Source organism: Nematostella vectensis, chromosome 11 (assembly GCF_932526225.1).
Source record: "Nematostella vectensis chromosome 11, jaNemVect1.1, whole genome shotgun sequence".
Lineage (NCBI taxonomy): Eukaryota > Metazoa > Cnidaria > Anthozoa > Actiniaria > Edwardsiidae > Nematostella > Nematostella vectensis.
Window position 1 is genome coordinate 12,431,766 of NC_064044.1, and position 17,667 is coordinate 12,449,432.

Sequence of the window (17,667 nt, forward strand, 5' to 3'; positions counted from 1 at the left end):
TTGTATTCGGACGCGAAATTTACATGGTATGGAGGCATTAGAAAGCCCCCCCCCCCCCCTCCCACCCCCTCATGAAAGGGAGACAATAGAAAAGTTTAAAGAAAAATAAACTTTTAATGCAAACATTCTACTTTGATCAGATTTTGTTACTACATAATTATGAGACCATTACCATTCATGTGACGTCATTACATGATCATGACAAGAAACCCCCGCCGTCAATCTTAAAATGAGTTCCTGTCACCATGGCAGCCTTGTCGCTCAGCAAAAACAAGATTGCGTTTTCACAATCTTCTACTTCTGTTAAAAGAAAAAAAAATTCTCGTAAATAACATTTTTTCGCAAGGCCGTAACTTGTTTGTAGTGGAAAATATATTGCTTGTGTGCTCGCCAGTACTTCAGAATTTTCATTAAGACACTGCCCATCAGGGGGCCCTGCCCATCAAGGGGCCAGGGAACACTACCCATCAGGGGGCCAGGGGACACAGCCCATCAGGGGGCCAGGGGACACAGCCCATCAGGGGGGCAGGGGACACTGCCCATCAGGGGGGCAGGGGACACTGCCCATCAGGGGGCCAGGAGACACTCCATCAGGGGGCCAGGAGACACTGCCCATCAGGGGGCCCTGCCCATCAAGGGGCCAGGGGACACTGCCCATCAGGGGGCCCTGCCCATCAAGGGGCCAGGGGGCACAGCCCATCAGGGGGCCAGGGGACACAGCCCATCAGGGGGGCAGGGGACATAGCCCATCAGGGGGCCAGGGGACACAGCCCATCAGGGGGCCAGGGGACACAGCCCATCAGGGGGGCAGGGGACACTGCCCATCAGGGGGCCAGGAGACACTCCATCAGGGGGCCAGGGGACACTGCCCATCAGGGGGCCCTGCCCATCAAGGGGCCAGGGGACACAGCCCATCAGGGGGCCAGGGGACACAGCCCATCAGGGGGCCAGGGGACACAGCCCATCAAGGGGCCAGGGGACACAGCCCATCAGGGGGCCAGGGGACACTGCCCATCAGGGGGCCCTGCCCATCAAGGGGCCAGGGGACACAGCCCATCAGGGGGCCAGGGGACACTGCCCATCAGGGGGGCAGGGGACACTGCCCATCAGGGGGCCCTGCCTATCAGGGGGCCCTGCCCATCAAGGGGCCAGGGGACACTGCCCATCAGGGGGCCCTGCCCATCAAGGGGCCAGGGGACACAGCCCATCAGGGGGCCAGGGGACACAGCCCATCAGGGGGCCAGGGGACACAGCCCATCAGGGGGCCAGGAGACACTGCCCATCAGGGGGCCAGGGGACACTGCCCATCAGGGGGCCAGGGGACACTGCCCATCAGGGGGCCAGGGGACACTGTCCATCCTTAGTTGTTGTTGTTGTTTCTTGTTGCTCTTGTTCTTGATGTTGTTTTTTAATTTTTGTTACTGTTTCTTGTTGTTTCTTCGTTGCTGTTGCTGCTGTGTTTTTTTTTGGTTGTTGTTGTTTGCTGTTGTTTATCATTATACAATAGTGTCCCCATTTGCAACCGCAATACGTATTCCCCATTTGTACCTGCAATACGTCCCAAAGGACACTTTTCCTCAAACATCTTGCACCCTTCCCTAGTTCCAAAGGCTTTTTTCGCCGCATCAGTCCATACGACAGTTGGGTTAACTGTATTCACTCGGATCTAAAAAAGACATGGTCAGAAAAAAGATTCGTCCCATTCCCCACGCAAAAATACAAGCTCTTCCCATTCCCCACGCAAAAATAAACACAGAACTGGCTGTGGCGGCACGCCAGAGAACGACAAAAACATATATGAAAAATAAGCTCTTCCTAACATAGACAACTATTCACTTATTCTTGGATGCATGGGTGGCCTAGTGTGTTAGGGCGTTGGCCCTAACCGCTGTGGCCAGTTTCGAATTCTGGCTCAAACTGGGGATTCCTGCCTTGATTCGAATTTGTATCCCGTGTTTCCCGTCTTCTAGGATAAGAACAATAAACCGGAGGTCCAGTCTCTTCAAGCTGCATGCACTGCACTAACCTGAATCGAAGGGACGTAAGAGAGCCACTGGGGACGCAATAAATCCTCTGGCAGTGACCACCCCCTGTGACAGTGCTTACTAACAATACACTCAAGGGGATACTTGATTTGGAGCCTAGCTCTGTTCTGCTTACTGCACCAGTATAACTGGTGGAAATTCAATAATAAATAAATAGACGCTAAATAAGTTGCTTTTTGTTGTCGTTTTTTGGCGCCAAAAGCCGGAGAGCGCGCGAGTTTGGCACCCAAAAGTCACATGATTTTTAGTACCTGTTGTTTATAAGAGCTCAAATAGCACATTTCGCCGGGCGACTGTTTCTCTGTGTGTACGAAATAAACTGTCTCACCCTACCTGTGTAAGAAAGTAAGTACATGTACCTTGTACTGTTTTAGTACCGTTGTTTATAAGTGCTGAAATAGCACATTTCGCAGGGCGAATGCTTCTCTGCGTGTACAAAATAAACTGTCCCACCCTACCTGTGTAGGCAAGTAAGTACATGTACCTTGTACTGTTTTAGTACCTGTTGTTTATAAGCGCTCAAATAGCACATTTCGCCGGGCGACTGTTTCTCTGCGTGTACAAAATAAACTGTCCCACCCTACCTGTGTAGGCAAGTAAGTACATGTACCTTGTAATGTCCAAGCTCCATTGCCATGCCTTTCGTCATCCTGTCCATTGCAGCTTTATTACTTACTGAAATATTAAACAGCCGCACAAAAAAATAATACAAAATTAAACACATAAGCCACTGAATATCCCAAAATACAGACTATTCTTGGTATGCCATTCTTAGAAAAGCAAATTGAGGGTGTACACTACATGGAGATCCATTATAGCATAATAATTATAATATATAATATAATATGTGCATTTATATAGCGCTTATACCAACCATGTTCTAGAGGCTTTACATTTAAAATCCTAATGAGTGTCCCATCTTGTAACTGAGGAACACAAGCTTCTAGTAAGCTCACATATGTTCAACAAGTCAAATTCAGGGCCGAGAAACAGAAAGATACTACCCATGTCTCGACCGGGAATCGAACCCGTTTCAGCAGAGGTGAGAGGCCCCATACGCTGACGCTATAACACACTGGGCCACCCGTGATTCCATTATGTAGAGGGTGTACATTGATTAAGGTCCGTTTTATAGAGGGTGTCCGCTAAATGGAGGAGGTCCGTTATATAGAGGGTGGGCACTACATGAAAAACGTGTGAAAAATTTATGCGTTAAAAAGGCGATGCACCTGAAATAAGAATTTGGACTTTTAAAGTATCCATAGGTGGTGTACACTGAGTGAAGGTCAGTTATATGAAGGGGTTTGTGGAATGGAGGCCCGTTATATGTAGGGTGACTGCTGAATAAAGGTCCATTATATGAAGAGTGTTCGCCGAATGATAATTTAGAGCGGATGGCCTGTTAAATATCTTGGATTCTAATGGATTCTTTTGTCTTATAACGGTTGAGGTTTCCGTCAGACCTTCGGAAGTAAACTGGTGACAATGCGGCATTACTGTACTTACCAAGTGAGATAGAATTTGGAAGATGAAGCTCTGTGAATACGCTGCTGACGTTGACGATCGCACCGCCTTCTCCCTTAGCGACCATCTTCTTGGCTACCGCCTTTTAGCAAAACACAACGACCGTGATTCCACAAGATCTGATTCTGCGATCAATACTTTCACAAAATGTGGCGAGTCACATACCTGAGCAATAAATAGAGGCGCTCTTACGTTAGTTTCGTGCATTCTGAAAACGAATCAAATATTACTACTGCCAGTTTCAACATTCTGCGAAATCTCGTAAAAATATTTCAACTGCTTAACCACTTCACCAACAGAAGTATCTCATGGGGAGTTACTGGTGTGATTGGAAACCATTTCAGTGCTAGCCAATGAAAACGCTTCAATGTTTTTGAATGACAGAAGCTAAAATAATATTGGCTGTTAAAGTTGCCCAATTGAAAATCAGTCGACATTTACTAAAAGGTATAATGTAACCAAAGTAATGTAACCAAAATAATAGGTGAAATCTACCACTTTAGATAGGTTAAGCTGATAACTATTTAAATATATTCTGTCATTTGTACCAAAAAGCACTAATTTTTTAAATTGGTTTAATTGACTACTAGCTATAATACCCAAAATGATGGGAACATTTTGAAGGCGTGGCTACTACGAATTCGGCTGTTACTTTGTAATTTGTAATTTTGACTAATAAAATTTACCTGTCAAAACTCTCAGGTTTTATTTCAAGAAAACTCTCGAAGATGGCAAAACCCGCATTGTTGACAAGAAGATCAAAAGTCTCCTGGCTCTCGATCAGTTTCTGCATTTTCTCAATGTCAGCAACATCGTCGCACACGGCCTGAATTGACGGCACCTAGGGATGACCAAGTGGAAAAGTAAGGGGGGGGGAAGGGGTAAAAAAAAAAAATATGCAGGCCAATCGTACACTACTGCACCCCCCTTCAAAGCTTTGTGGCACTAAAAAGGGGGGTCCTGAACCCTGAGCGAAAAAAAAGTTGAAGCAGGTAAAAAAATCGCCCGCCCCTCCCTTCACTTTTCTACTGATCCAACATTTTGGTTTGGGACATGCGCTCTTGTATAGAAAGCAAATACTGGAAGCACAGGATCCACGAGTTGCAATCCCTCGTATATGTGTTTATTTGAAAACACATTTTTAGCGCGTGTGTGGTAAACTTGTTTACGACAGTTGCACAAACATAAAAACAAACATAAACATAAACATAAACATAAACATAAACACAAACATAAAAGTCGATAAACAGTTACAAAACTATAGCTTTTGAAAGTATTGTGAGGGGGGCACTCATCTCCCTAGTAAACCACACCCTGCTTCTGCTTTGGCCCTCAAGAGAGGGTTAGGGATAGAGGAGAGAGAGAGAGATGGGGATGTAGGCTCACCTCATCTCTTAGTGAGTCCAGTCCAGGGATACAGGAGAGAGAGATGGGGATGTAGGCTCACCTCATCTCTTAGTGAGTCCAGTCCAGGGATAGAGGAGAGAGAGATGGGGATGTAGGGTTAACTCATCTCTTAGTAGAGTCCAGTCCAGGGATAAAGGAGAGAGAGATGGGGATGTAGGCTCACCTCATCTCTTAGTGAGTCCAGTCCAGGGATAGAGGAGAGAGAGATGGGCATGTAGGCTCACCTCATCTCTTAGTGAGTCCAGTCCAGGGATATAGGAGAGAGAGATGGGGATGTAGGCTCACCTCATCTCTTAGTGAGTCCAGTCCAGTGATATAGGAGAGAGAGATGGGGATGTAGGGTTAACTCATCTCTTAGTAGAGTCCAGTCCATGGATAGAGGAGAGAGAGATGGGGATGTAGGCTCACCTCATCTCTTAGTGAGTCCAGTCCAGGGATAGAGGAGAAAGAGATGGGGATGTAGGCTCACCTCACCTCTTAGTGAGTCCAGTCCATGGATAGAGGAGAGAGAGATGGGGATGTAGGCTCACCTCATCTCTTAGTGAGTCCAGTCCAGGGATAGAGGAGAAAGAGATGGGGATGTAGGCTCACCTCACCTCTTAGTGAGTCCAGTCCAGGGATAGAGGAGAGAGAAATGGGGATGTAGGCCCACCTCATCTCTTAGTGAGTCCAGTCCAGGGATAGAGGAGAGAGAAATGGGGATGTAGGCTCACCTCGTCTCTTAGTGAGTCCAGTCCAGGGATATAGGAGAGAGAGATGGGGATGTAGGCCCACCTCATCTCTTAGTGAGTCCAGTCCAGGGATAGAGGAGAGAGAAATGGGGATGTAGGCTCACCTCGTCTCTTAGTGAGTCCAGTCCAGGGATATAGGAGAGAGAGATGGGGATGTAGGCTCACTTCATCTCTTAGTGAGTCCAGTCCAGGGATAGAGGAGAGAGAAATGGGGATGTAGGCTCACCTCATCTCTTAGTGAGTCCAGTCCAGGGATAGAGGAGAGAGAAATGGGGATGTAGGCTCACCTCGTCTGTTAGTGAGTCCAGTCCAGGGATAGAGGAGAGAGAGATGGGGATGTAGGCTCACTTCATCTCTTAGTGAGTCCAGTCCAGGGATAGAGGAGAGAGAGATGGGGATGTAGGCTCACCTCACCTCTTAGTGAGTCCAGTCCAGGGATAGAGGAGAAAGAGATGGGGATGTAGGCTCACTTCATCTCTTAGTGAGTCCAGTCCAGGGATAGAGGAGAGAGAAATGGGGATGTAGGCTCACCTCGTCTCTTAGTGAGTCCAGTCCAGGGATAGAAGAGAGAGAGATGAGGATGTAGGCTCACTTCATCTCTTAGTGAGTCCAGTCCAGGGATAGAGGAGAGAGAAATGGGGATGTAGGCTCACCTCGTCTCTTAGTGAGTCCAGTCCAGGGATATAGGAGAGAGAGATGGGGATGTAGGCTCACTTCATCTCTTAGTGAGTCCAGTCCAGGGATAGAGGAGAGAGAAATGGGGATGTAGGCTCACCTCATCTCTTAGTGAGTCCAGTCCAGGGATAGAGGAGAGAGAGATGGGGATGTAGGCTCACCTCATCTGTTAGTGAGTCCAGTCCAGGGATAGAGGAGAGAGAAATGGGGATGTAGGCTCACTTCATCTCTTAGTGAGTCCAGTCCAGGGATAGAGGAGAGAGAAATGGGGATGTAGGCTCACCTCACCTCTTAGTGAGTCCAGTCCAGGGATAGAGGAGAGAGAGATGGGGATGTAGGCTCACTTCATCTCTTAGTGAGTCCAGTCCAGGGATAGAGGAGAGAGAAATGGGGATGTAGGCTCACCTCGTCTCTTAGTGAGTCCAGTCCAGGGATAGAAGAGAGAGAGATGAGGATGTAGGCTCACTTCATCTCTTAGTGAGTCCAGTCCAGGGATAGAGGAGAGAGAAATGGGGATGTAGGCTCACCTCGTCTCTTAGTGAGTCCAGTCCAGGGATATAGGAGAGAGAGATGGGGATGTAGGCTCACTTCATCTCTTAGTGAGTCCAGTCCAGGGATAGAGGAGAGAGAAATGGGGATGTAGGCTCACCTCATCTCTTAGTGAGTCCAGTCCAGGGATAGAGGAGAGAGAAATGGGGATGTAGGCTCACCTCGTCTGTTAGTGAGTCCAGTCCAGGGATAGAGGAGAGAGAGATGGGGATGTAGGCTCACTTCATCTCTTAGTGAGTCCAGTCCAGGGATAGAGGAGAGAGAGATGGGGATGTAGGCTCACCTCACCTCTTAGTGAGTCCAGTCAAGGGATAGAGGAGAGAGAGATGGGGATGTAGGCTCACTTCATCTCTTAGTGAGTCCAGTCCAGGGATAGAGGAGAGAGAAATGGGGATGTAGGCTCACCTCGTCTCTTAGTGAGTCCAGTCCAGGGATAGAGCAGAGAGAGATGGGGATGTAGTCTTTTCTCATCTCTTAGTGAGTCCAGTCCAAGGATAGAGGAGAGAGAGATGGGGATGTAGGGTTAACTCATCTCTTAGTAGAGTCCAGTCCAGGGATAAAGGAGAGAGAGATGGGGATGTAGGCTCACCTCATCTCTTAGTGAGTCCAGTCCAGGGATAGAGGAGAGAGAGATGGGCATGTAGGCTCACCTCATCTCTTAGTGAGTCCAGTCCAGGGATATAGGAGAGAGAGATGGGGATGTAGGCTCACCTCATCTCTTAGTGAGTCCAGTCCAGTGATATAGGAGAGAGAGATGGGGATGTAGGGTTAACTCATCTCTTAGTAGAGTCCAGTCCATGGATAGAGGAGAGAGAGATGGGGATGTAGGCTCACCTCATCTCTTAGTGAGTCCAGTCCAGGGATAGAGGAGAAAGAGATGGGGATGTAGGCTCACCTCACCTCTTAGTGAGTCCAGTCCATGGATAGAGGAGAGAGAGATGGGGATGTAGGCTCACCTCATCTCTTAGTGAGTCCAGTCCAGGGATAGAGGAGAAAGAGATGGGGATGTAGGCTCACCTCACCTCTTAGTGAGTCCAGTCCAGGGATAGAGGAGAGAGAAATGGGGATGTAGGCCCACCTCATCTCTTAGTGAGTCCAGTCCAGGGATAGAGGAGAGAGAAATGGGGATGTAGGCTCACCTCGTCTCTTAGTGAGTCCAGTCCAGGGATATAGGAGAGAGAGATGGGGATGTAGGCCCACCTCATCTCTTAGTGAGTCCAGTCCAGGGATAGAGGAGAGAGAAATGGGGATGTAGGCTCACCTCGTCTCTTAGTGAGTCCAGTCCAGGGATATAGGAGAGAGAGATGGGGATGTAGGCTCACTTCATCTCTTAGTGAGTCCAGTCCAGGGATAGAGGAGAGAGAAATGGGGATGTAGGCTCACCTCATCTCTTAGTGAGTCCAGTCCAGGGATAGAGGAGAGAGAAATGGGGATGTAGGCTCACCTCGTCTGTTAGTGAGTCCAGTCCAGGGATAGAGGAGAGAGAGATGGGGATGTAGGCTCACTTCATCTCTTAGTGAGTCCAGTCCAGGGATAGAGGAGAGAGAGATGGGGATGTAGGCTCACCTCACCTCTTAGTGAGTCCAGTCCAGGGATAGAGGAGAGAGAGATGGGGATGTAGGCTCACTTCATCTCTTAGTGAGTCCAGTCCAGGGATAGAGGAGAGAGAAATGGGGATGTAGGCTCACCTCGTCTCTTAGTGAGTCCAGTCCAGGGATAGAAGAGAGAGAGATGAGGATGTAGGCTCACTTCATCTCTTAGTGAGTCCAGTCCAGGGATAGAGGAGAGAGAAATGGGGATGTATGCTCACCTCGTCTCTTAGTGAGTCCAGTCCAGGGATATAGGAGAGAGAGATGGGGATGTAGGCTCACTTCATCTCTTAGTGAGTCCAGTCCAGGGATAGAGGAGAGAGAAATGGGGATGTAGGCTCACCTCATCTCTTAGTGAGTCCAGTCCAGGGATAGAGGAGAGAGAGATGGGGATGTAGGCTCACCTCGTCTGTTAGTGAGTCCAGTCCAGGGATAGAGGAGAGAGAGATGGGGATGTAGGCTCACTTCATCTCTTAGTGAGTCCAGTCCAGGGATAGAGGAGAGAGAGATGGGGATGTAGGCTCACCTCACCTCTTAGTGAGTCCAGTCCAGGGATAGAGGAGAGAGAGATGGGGATGTAGGCTCACTTCATCTCTTAGTGAGTCCAGTCCAGGGATAGAGGAGAGAGAAATGGGGATGTAGGCTCACCTCGTCTCTTAGTGAGTCCAGTCCAGGGATAGAAGAGAGAGAGATGAGGATGTAGGCTCACTTCATCTCTTAGTGAGTCCAGTCCAGGGATAGAGGAGAGAGAAATGGGGATGTAGGCTCACCTCGTCTCTTAGTGAGTCCAGTCCAGGGATATAGGAGAGAGAGATGGGGATGTAGGCTCACTTCATCTCTTAGTGAGTCCAGTCCAGGGATAGAGGAGAGAGAAATGGGGATGTAGGCTCACCTCATCTCTTAGTGAGTCCAGTCCAGGGATAGAGGAGAGAGAAATGGGGATGTAGGCTCACCTCGTCTGTTAGTGAGTCCAGTCCAGGGATAGAGGAGAGAGAGATGGGGATGTAGGCTCACTTCATCTCTTAGTGAGTCCAGTCCAGGGATAGAGGAGAGAGAGATGGGGATGTAGGCTCACCTCACCTCTTAGTGAGTCCAGTCCAGGGATAGAGGAGAGAGAGATGGGGATGTAGGCTCACTTCATCTCTTAGTGAGTCCAGTCCAGGGATAGAGGAGAGAGAAATGGGGATGTAGGCTCACCTCGTCTCTTAGTGAGTCCAGTCCAGGGATAGAGCAGAGAGAGATGGGGATGTAGTCTTTTCTCATCTCTTAGTGAGTCCAGTCCAAGGATAGAGGAGAGAGAGATGGGGATGTAGGCTCACCTCATCTCTTAGTGAGTCCAGTCGAGGGATAGAGGAGAGAGAGAGAGATGGGGATGTAGGCTCACCTCATCTCTTAGTGAGTCCAGTCCAGGGATAGAGGAGAGAGAGATGGGGATGTAGGCTCACTTCATCTCTTAGTGAGTCCAGTCCAGGGATAGAGGAGAGAGAAATGGGGATGTAGGCTCACCTCGTCTCTTAGTTAGTCCAGTCCAGGGATAGAGCAGAGAGAGATGGGGATGTAGTCTTTTCTCATCTCTTAGTGAGTCCAGTCCAGGGATAGAGGAGAGAGAGATGGGGATGTAGGCTCACCTCATCTCTTAGTGAGTCCAGTCGAGGGATAGAGGAGAGAGAGAGAGATGGGGATGTAGGCTCACCTCATCTCTTAGTGAGTCCAGTCCAGGGATAGAGGAGAGAGAGATGGGGATGTTAGCTCACCTCATCTCTTAGTGAGTCCAGTCCAGGGATAGAGGAGAGAGAGATGGGGATGTAGGCTCACCTCATCTCTTAGTGAGTCCAGTCCAGGGATAGAGGAGAGAGAGATGGGCATGTAGGCTCACCTCATCTCTTAGTGAGTCCAGTCCAGGGATAGAGGAGAGAGAGATGGGGATGTAGGCCCACCTCATCTCTTAGTGAGTCCAGTCCAGGGATATAGGAGAGAGATGGGGATGTAGGCTCACCCCACCTCTTAGTGAGTCCAGTCCAGGGATAGAGGAGAGAGAGATGGGGATGTAGGCTCACCTCATCTCTTAGTGAGTCCAGTCCAGGGATAGAGGAGAGAGAGATGGGGATGTAGGCTCACCTCATCTCTTAGTGAGTCCAGTCCAGGGATAGAGGAGAGAGATGGGGATGTAGGCTCACCTCATCTCTTAGTGAGTCCAGTCCAGGGATAGAGGAGAGAGAGATGGGGATGTAGGCTCACCTCATCTCTTAGTGAGTCCAGTCCAGGGATAGAGGATAGAGAGATGGGGATGTAGGCTCACCTCATCTCTTAGTAGAGTCCAGTCCAGGGATAGAGGAGAAAGAGATGGGGATGTAGGCTCACCTCATCTCTTAGTGAGTCCAGTCCAGGGATAGAGGATAGAGAGATGGGGATGTAGGCTCACCTCATCTCTTAGTGAGTCCAGTCCAGGGATAGAGGAGAGAGAGATGGGGATGTAGGCTCACCTCATCTCTTAGTGAGTCCAGTCCAGGGATAGAGGAGAGAGAGATGGCGATGTAGGCTCACCCCATCTCTTAGTGAGTCCAGTCCAGGGATAGAGGAGAGACAGATGGGGATGTAGGCTCACCTCATCTCTTAGTGAGTCCAGTCCAGGGATAGAGGAGAGAGATGGGGATGTAGGCTCACCCCACCTCTTAGTGAGTCCAGTACAGGGATAGAGGAGAGAGAGATGGCGATGTAGGCTCACCCCATCTCTTAGTGAGTCCAGTCCAGGGATACAGGAGAGAGAGATGGGGATGTAGGCTCACCTCATCCCTTAGTGAGTCCAGTCCAGGGATAGAGGAGAGAGAGATGGGGATGTAGGCTCACCTCATCCCTTAGTGAGTCCAGTCCAGGGATAGAGGAGAGAGAGATGGGGATGTAGGCTCACCCCATCTCTTAGTGAGTCCAGTCCAGGGATACAGGAGAGAGAGATGGGGAAGTAGGCTCACCTCATCCCTTAGTGAGTCCAGTCCAGGGATACAGGAGAGAGAGATGGGGATGTAGGCTCACCCCATCTCTTAGTGAGTCCAGTCCAGGGATAGAGGAGAGACAGATGGGGATGTAGGCTCACCTCATCTCTTAGTGAGTCCAGTCCAGGGATAGAGGAGAGAGATGGGGATGTAGGCTCACCTCATCTCTTAGTGAGTCCAGTCCAGGGATAGAGGATAGAGAGATGGGGATGTAGGCTCACCCCATCTCTTAGTGAGTCCAGTCCAGGGATAGAGGAGAGACAGATGGGGATGTAGGCTCACCCCATCTCTTAGTGAGTCCAGTCCAGGGATAGAGGAGAGACAGATGGGGATGTAGGCTCACCTCATCTCTTAGTGAGTCCAGTCCAGGGATAGAGGAGAGACAGATGGGGATGTAGGCTCACCTCATCTCTTAGTAGAGTCCAGTCCAGGGATACAGGAGAGAGAGATGGGGATGTAGGCTCACCTCATCCCTTAGTGAGTCCAGTCCAGGGATAGAGGAGAGAGAGATGGGGATGTAGGCTCACCTCATCTCTTAGTGAGTCCAGTCCAGGGATAGAGAAGAGAGAGATGGGGATGTAGGCTCACCTCGTCTCTTAGTGAGTCCAGTCCAGGGATATAGGAGAGAGAGATGGGGATGTAGGCTCACTTCATCTCTTAGTGAGTCCAGTCCAGGGATAGAGGAGAGAGAAATGGGGATGTAGGCTCACCTCATCTCTTAGTGAGTCCAGTCCAGGGATAGAGGAGAGAGAAATGGGGATGTAGGCTCACCTCGTCTGTTAGTGAGTCCAGTCCAGGGATAGAGGAGAGAGAGATGGGGATGTAGGCTCACTTCATCTCTTAGTGAGTCCAGTCCAGGGATAGAGGAGAGAGAGATGGGGATGTAGGCTCACCTCACCTCTTAGTGAGTCCAGTCCAGGGATAGAGGAGAGAGAGATGGGGATGTAGGCTCACTTCATCTCTTAGTGAGTCCAGTCCAGGGATAGAGGAGAGAGAAATGGGGATGTAGGCTCACCTCGTCTCTTAGTGAGTCCAGTCCAGGGATAGAGCAGAGAGAGATGGGGATGTAGTCTTTTCTCATCTCTTAGTGAGTCCAGTCCAAGGATAGAGGAGAGAGAGATGGGGATGTAGGCTCACCTCATCTCTTAGTGAGTCCAGTCGAGGGATAGAGGAGAGAGAGAGAGATGGGGATGTAGGCTCACCTCATCTCTTAGTGAGTCCAGTCCAGGGATAGAGGAGAGAGAGATGGGGATGTAGGCTCACTTCATCTCTTAGTGAGTCCAGTCCAGGGATAGAGGAGAGAGAAATGGGGATGTAGGCTCACCTCGTCTCTTAGTTAGTCCAGTCCAGGGATAGAGCAGAGAGAGATGGGGATGTAGTCTTTTCTCATCTCTTAGTGAGTCCAGTCCAGGGATAGAGGAGAGAGAGATGGGGATGTAGGCTCACCTCATCTCTTAGTGAGTCCAGTCGAGGGATAGAGGAGAGAGAGAGAGATGGGGATGTAGGCTCACCTCATCTCTTAGTGAGTCCAGTCCAGGGATAGAGGAGAGAGAGATGGGGATGTTAGCTCACCTCATCTCTTAGTGAGTCCAGTCCAGGGATAGAGGAGAGAGAGATGGGGATGTAGGCTCACCTCATCTCTTAGTGAGTCCAGTCCAGGGATAGAGGAGAGAGAGATGGGCATGTAGGCTCACCTCATCTCTTAGTGAGTCCAGTCCAGGGATAGAGGAGAGAGAGATGGGGATGTAGGCCCACCTCATCTCTTAGTGAGTCCAGTCCAGGGATATAGGAGAGAGATGGGGATGTAGGCTCACCCCACCTCTTAGTGAGTCCAGTCCAGGGATAGAGGAGAGAGAGATGGGGATGTAGGCTCACCTCATCTCTTAGTGAGTCCAGTCCAGGGATAGAGGAGAGAGAGATGGGGATGTAGGCTCACCTCATCTCTTAGTGAGTCCAGTCCAGGGATAGAGGAGAGAGATGGGGATGTAGGCTCACCTCATCTCTTAGTGAGTCCAGTCCAGGGATAGAGGAGAGAGAGATGGGGATGTAGGCTCACCTCATCTCTTAGTGAGTCCAGTCCAGGGATAGAGGATAGAGAGATGGGGATGTAGGCTCACCTCATCTCTTAGTAGAGTCCAGTCCAGGGATAGAGGAGAAAGAGATGGGGATGTAGGCTCACCTCATCTCTTAGTGAGTCCAGTCCAGGGATAGAGGATAGAGAGATGGGGATGTAGGCTCACCTCATCTCTTAGTGAGTCCAGTCCAGGGATAGAGGAGAGAGAGATGGGGATGTAGGCTCACCTCATCTCTTAGTGAGTCCAGTCCAGGGATAGAGGAGAGAGAGATGGCGATGTAGGCTCACCCCATCTCTTAGTGAGTCCAGTCCAGGGATAGAGGAGAGACAGATGGGGATGTAGGCTCACCTCATCTCTTAGTGAGTCCAGTCCAGGGATAGAGGAGAGAGATGGGGATGTAGGCTCACCCCACCTCTTAGTGAGTCCAGTACAGGGATAGAGGAGAGAGAGATGGCGATGTAGGCTCACCCCATCTCTTAGTGAGTCCAGTCCAGGGATACAGGAGAGAGAGATGGGGATGTAGGCTCACCTCATCCCTTAGTGAGTCCAGTCCAGGGATAGAGGAGAGAGAGATGGGGATGTAGGCTCACCTCATCCCTTAGTGAGTCCAGTCCAGGGATAGAGGAGAGAGAGATGGGGATGTAGGCTCACCCCATCTCTTAGTGAGTCCAGTCCAGGGATACAGGAGAGAGAGATGGGGATGTAGGCTCACCTCATCCCTTAGTGAGTCCAGTCCAGGGATACAGGAGAGAGAGATGGGGATGTAGGCTCACCCCATCTCTTAGTGAGTCCAGTCCAGGGATAGAGGAGAGACAGATGGGGATGTAGGCTCACCTCATCTCTTAGTGAGTCCAGTCCAGGGATAGAGGAGAGAGATGGGGATGTAGGCTCACCTCATCTCTTAGTGAGTCCAGTCCAGGGATAGAGGATAGAGAGATGGGGATGTAGGCTCACCCCATCTCTTAGTGAGTCCAGTCCAGGGATAGAGGAGAGACAGATGGGGATGTAGGCTCACCCCATCTCTTAGTGAGTCCAGTCCAGGGATAGAGGAGAGACAGATGGGGATGTAGGCTCACCTCATCTCTTAGTGAGTCCAGTCCAGGGATAGAGGAGAGACAGATGGGGATGTAGGCTCACCTCATCTCTTAGTAGAGTCCAGTCCAGGGATACAGGAGAGAGAGATGGGGATGTAGGCTCACCTCATCCCTTAGTGAGTCCAGTCCAGGGATAGAGGAGAGAGAGATGGGGATGTAGGCTCACCTCATCTCTTAGTGAGTCCAGTCCAGGGATAGAGAAGAGAGAGATGGGGATGTAGGCTCACCTCATCTCTTAGTGAGTCCAGTCCAGGGATAGAGGAGAGAGAGATGGGGATGTAGGCTCACCTCGTCTCTTAGTGAGTCCAGTCCAGGGATAGAGGAGAGAGAGATGGGGATGTAGGCTCACCTCATCTCTTAGTGAGTCCAGTCCAGGGATAGAGGAGAGAGATGGGGATGTAGGCTCACCTCGTCTCTTAGTGAGTCCAGTCCAGGGATAGAGGAGAGAGAAATGGGGATGTAGGCTCACCTCATCTCTTAGTGAGTCCAGTCCAGGGATAGAGGAGAGAGAGATGGGGATGTAGGCCCACCTCATCTCTTAGTGAGTCCAGTCCAGGGATATAGGAGAGAGAGATGGGGATGTAGGGTTAACTCATCTCTTAGTAGAGTCCAGTCCAGGGATAGAGGAGAGAGAGATGGGGATGTAGGCTCACCTCATCTCTTAGTGAGTCCAGATCCGCCTTTGTTCTTGATATTGCCACCACCTCCGCTCCACACCTCACCAGTGCTTTAGCGACACCACGACCGATACCTAGTGTCATTTAGTAGAAAAAATCGTTTTGAAAGCAACGTGACCTTTTCAGTAGGTCAAGTGAAACTAAACACAGAAATGGCTGCACCTGTCACCCGAGAGAACGACGAAAAAATTAGATATCAAATTAAAATAAACAATTTCTAAACAAAAAATTAGGGCTTTATTCGTAAGCGCTTAATAAGTTGCTTTCTGTTGCTGTTATTTTGCTGCTAAAAGCCTGAACGCGTGCTCGTTTGCCACCAAAAAAAGACATGTGATCTTTTAGCGCAAGCCCCCTATTGGAGGGTCTTCACCACGTCCACTTTTGGGACCACTCTGCCGATCCTGTTATTTGAAAAGGGCTGTCAACTAATATTTTTTACCTTATAGGTTTATACCGTGAGCTGAGTACTAAAACAAGCAATTGTGGAAAACCCTTTATATCCTCCCTTTAACACATTGACCCCTCAACCGGCCTGTACCGGCTTTGGGAAGTACCCACAACCAAAAAAATTCATAAATTCAAAATAAACACAACAAGATGAAGATACTCAGGCATCAGTCTAAGGGATAAATGGTCTTGCAGATATGCATCCAACCAAGGTGTTGGCATCTACTCTTAAGCCAAATAATAGCACAGGTTCTTTGAAAAATCTCAAATCGAACAAGGAGAGAAAAGCAGAATCACCCCTCTCAATAAAACGCTCAAAATACCACACAAGGGAGAGAGATCAGCAAACACAGCTCAAGACACAAATAAATACCTTTATTCTGATCCTCCAGGTACATTTCCTTGGCCTCAAAACACAATTACCATTCCTTGAAGAATTGTACAACCACAAAAACATCTTTACGTATTGCAAAGCATCCTGGGAGATCCAGGGGAAAATTCACGACGGGAGGGCCAGTCAACACTCCTCTCCCCAAGTCAGATGGTTTTTTATGAGTCTTATCACCCCGAAGCCAAACAAATCAATTCCAGGTCATACAGACCCAGAATAGCAGTGTAAACAATTTTGGAATCAATTTGGTTTCAGAAAAGACAGCATTTAGGAGAGCTGTGGTGATTCATTAGAAAATTATTATCTCATCCGGGCAAAGCCAAACAAGAAAAAACCATCATGAATCCACCTTTGCTTGCAAATATCCATAAGCAAAGCACTCAATTATGCCCCAAAAGACTTCATGATGTCCTGAGACACTCTCCTAATATGCTCATAGCTGTATTTTTGATGAAAAATACAAGCAACCATCAACTTGTGCTGGCTTCAGCACAACGACGAGGGATTAAAAGTGGGGACCGCAAAGCACTGTTGGAAAGCTTGGATACCGCTGACTAGGTGCAGCTGTGTTTGACTTTGACGGGCTGTATAAAACTCAGAATAGGGGGGGAGGTATCTGTTTTCAGTCTGTTTTTTTGTAAATTCTGCCCAAAAAAAGCCAGGAGTCAATGGGTTAATATAGCACTTTTAGTTAGATCAACCGTTTTTGTCACCCCTGAAAGATAGCACATTGATTGTTGTCAAAGCAATTTCTAACTAAGAGATACAGCACAGATTTTGTTGCAAAAGATAAGATGGAAAAAATCTAGCATCCCCCTAAGGAAAAGACGTGGGTATTATTTCATACCGTAAAAGATGGGAATACCCCCTTCGTTTACTTTTCTGGCGCTCCATATCAAATTTGTTTTTTGCTTACGTACTTGTCTACCCGCCCCAAGCCCTATGCGCTCGCCCAAGGCCACTATTTTGCGCGTCCAAGATGGCGGCAAAGACAGTAAAGGTTTGACTGAATAGGTATAGTATCCATCGCGCAGCCGTTCCTAGTGTCAGAACTGAAAAGCAGGCTAAATAAGATGCTGGACCACTATTGCTGATAACCACTGATTTTCAATGCATAGTCTGGGTGACTGCCTAGAGGATAAAATATGCTACCTCTTCAAGAGCGTCTATTATAATTATAAACAGCGAGAATCGATTCCTACCTTTACCAGCTCCTGTTACAAGAGCTCTTTTGCCCTTGAAACTGATCTCCATCGTGATCTGGTCGGTGATTGTGCTGGTTTAATACAAGAGATATACCTTGCCCGTTTACTTCTTAAAAAATTGTTCCGCGACAAAACGCAACTTTTATGACCCCTTAACCCTGTCACGTGGTCGAATAAAACGTGACATGGATACTACCCTGGTCCCAGTAGCCTACGTGTAGCCGCTGACTGGCGAGATCCTCTCGTAGCGTCTACGCAACGCCGGCGA

General features: G+C 49.0%; 1 protein-coding gene across 1 annotated transcript; it reads right to left on the bottom strand.

Moving 5' to 3' along the window:
- Positions 1-94: 94 nt before the first annotated feature.
- LOC5514726 (D-erythrulose reductase) lies at positions 95-17,620 on the bottom strand. The gene is made up of 8 exons (XM_048734608.1): positions 17,397-17,620; positions 15,333-15,430; positions 4,256-4,410; positions 3,735-3,777; positions 3,552-3,651; positions 2,656-2,720; positions 1,549-1,666; positions 95-300 (listed from the first exon to the last, which is right to left on the bottom strand). The coding sequence occupies exons 1-8, from the start codon at positions 17,446-17,448 to the stop codon at positions 197-199; spliced, it is 735 nt and encodes a 244-aa protein (XP_048590565.1). The 5' UTR covers positions 17,449-17,620; the 3' UTR covers positions 95-196.
- Between the last annotated feature and the right edge of the window lie 47 nt (positions 17,621-17,667).

What these genes read in the sequence shown, in the direction of transcription:
- LOC5514726 (XM_048734608.1), bottom strand. Translation starts at nt 17,448, where the DNA reads ATGGAGATCAGTTTCAAGGGCAAAAGAGCTCTTGTAACAGGAGCTGGT. An exon ending in TGGACTCACTAAGAGATGAG is followed by an intron (nt 4,411 to 15,332) that starts GTGAGCCTACAT and finishes GGTCATCCCTAG; the next exon opens with GTGCCGTCAATTCAGGCCGT. An exon ending in TCCAAATTCTATCTCACTTG is followed by an intron (nt 2,721 to 3,551) that starts GTAAGTACAGTA and finishes TTAATATTTCAG; the next exon opens with TAAGTAATAAAGCTGCAATG.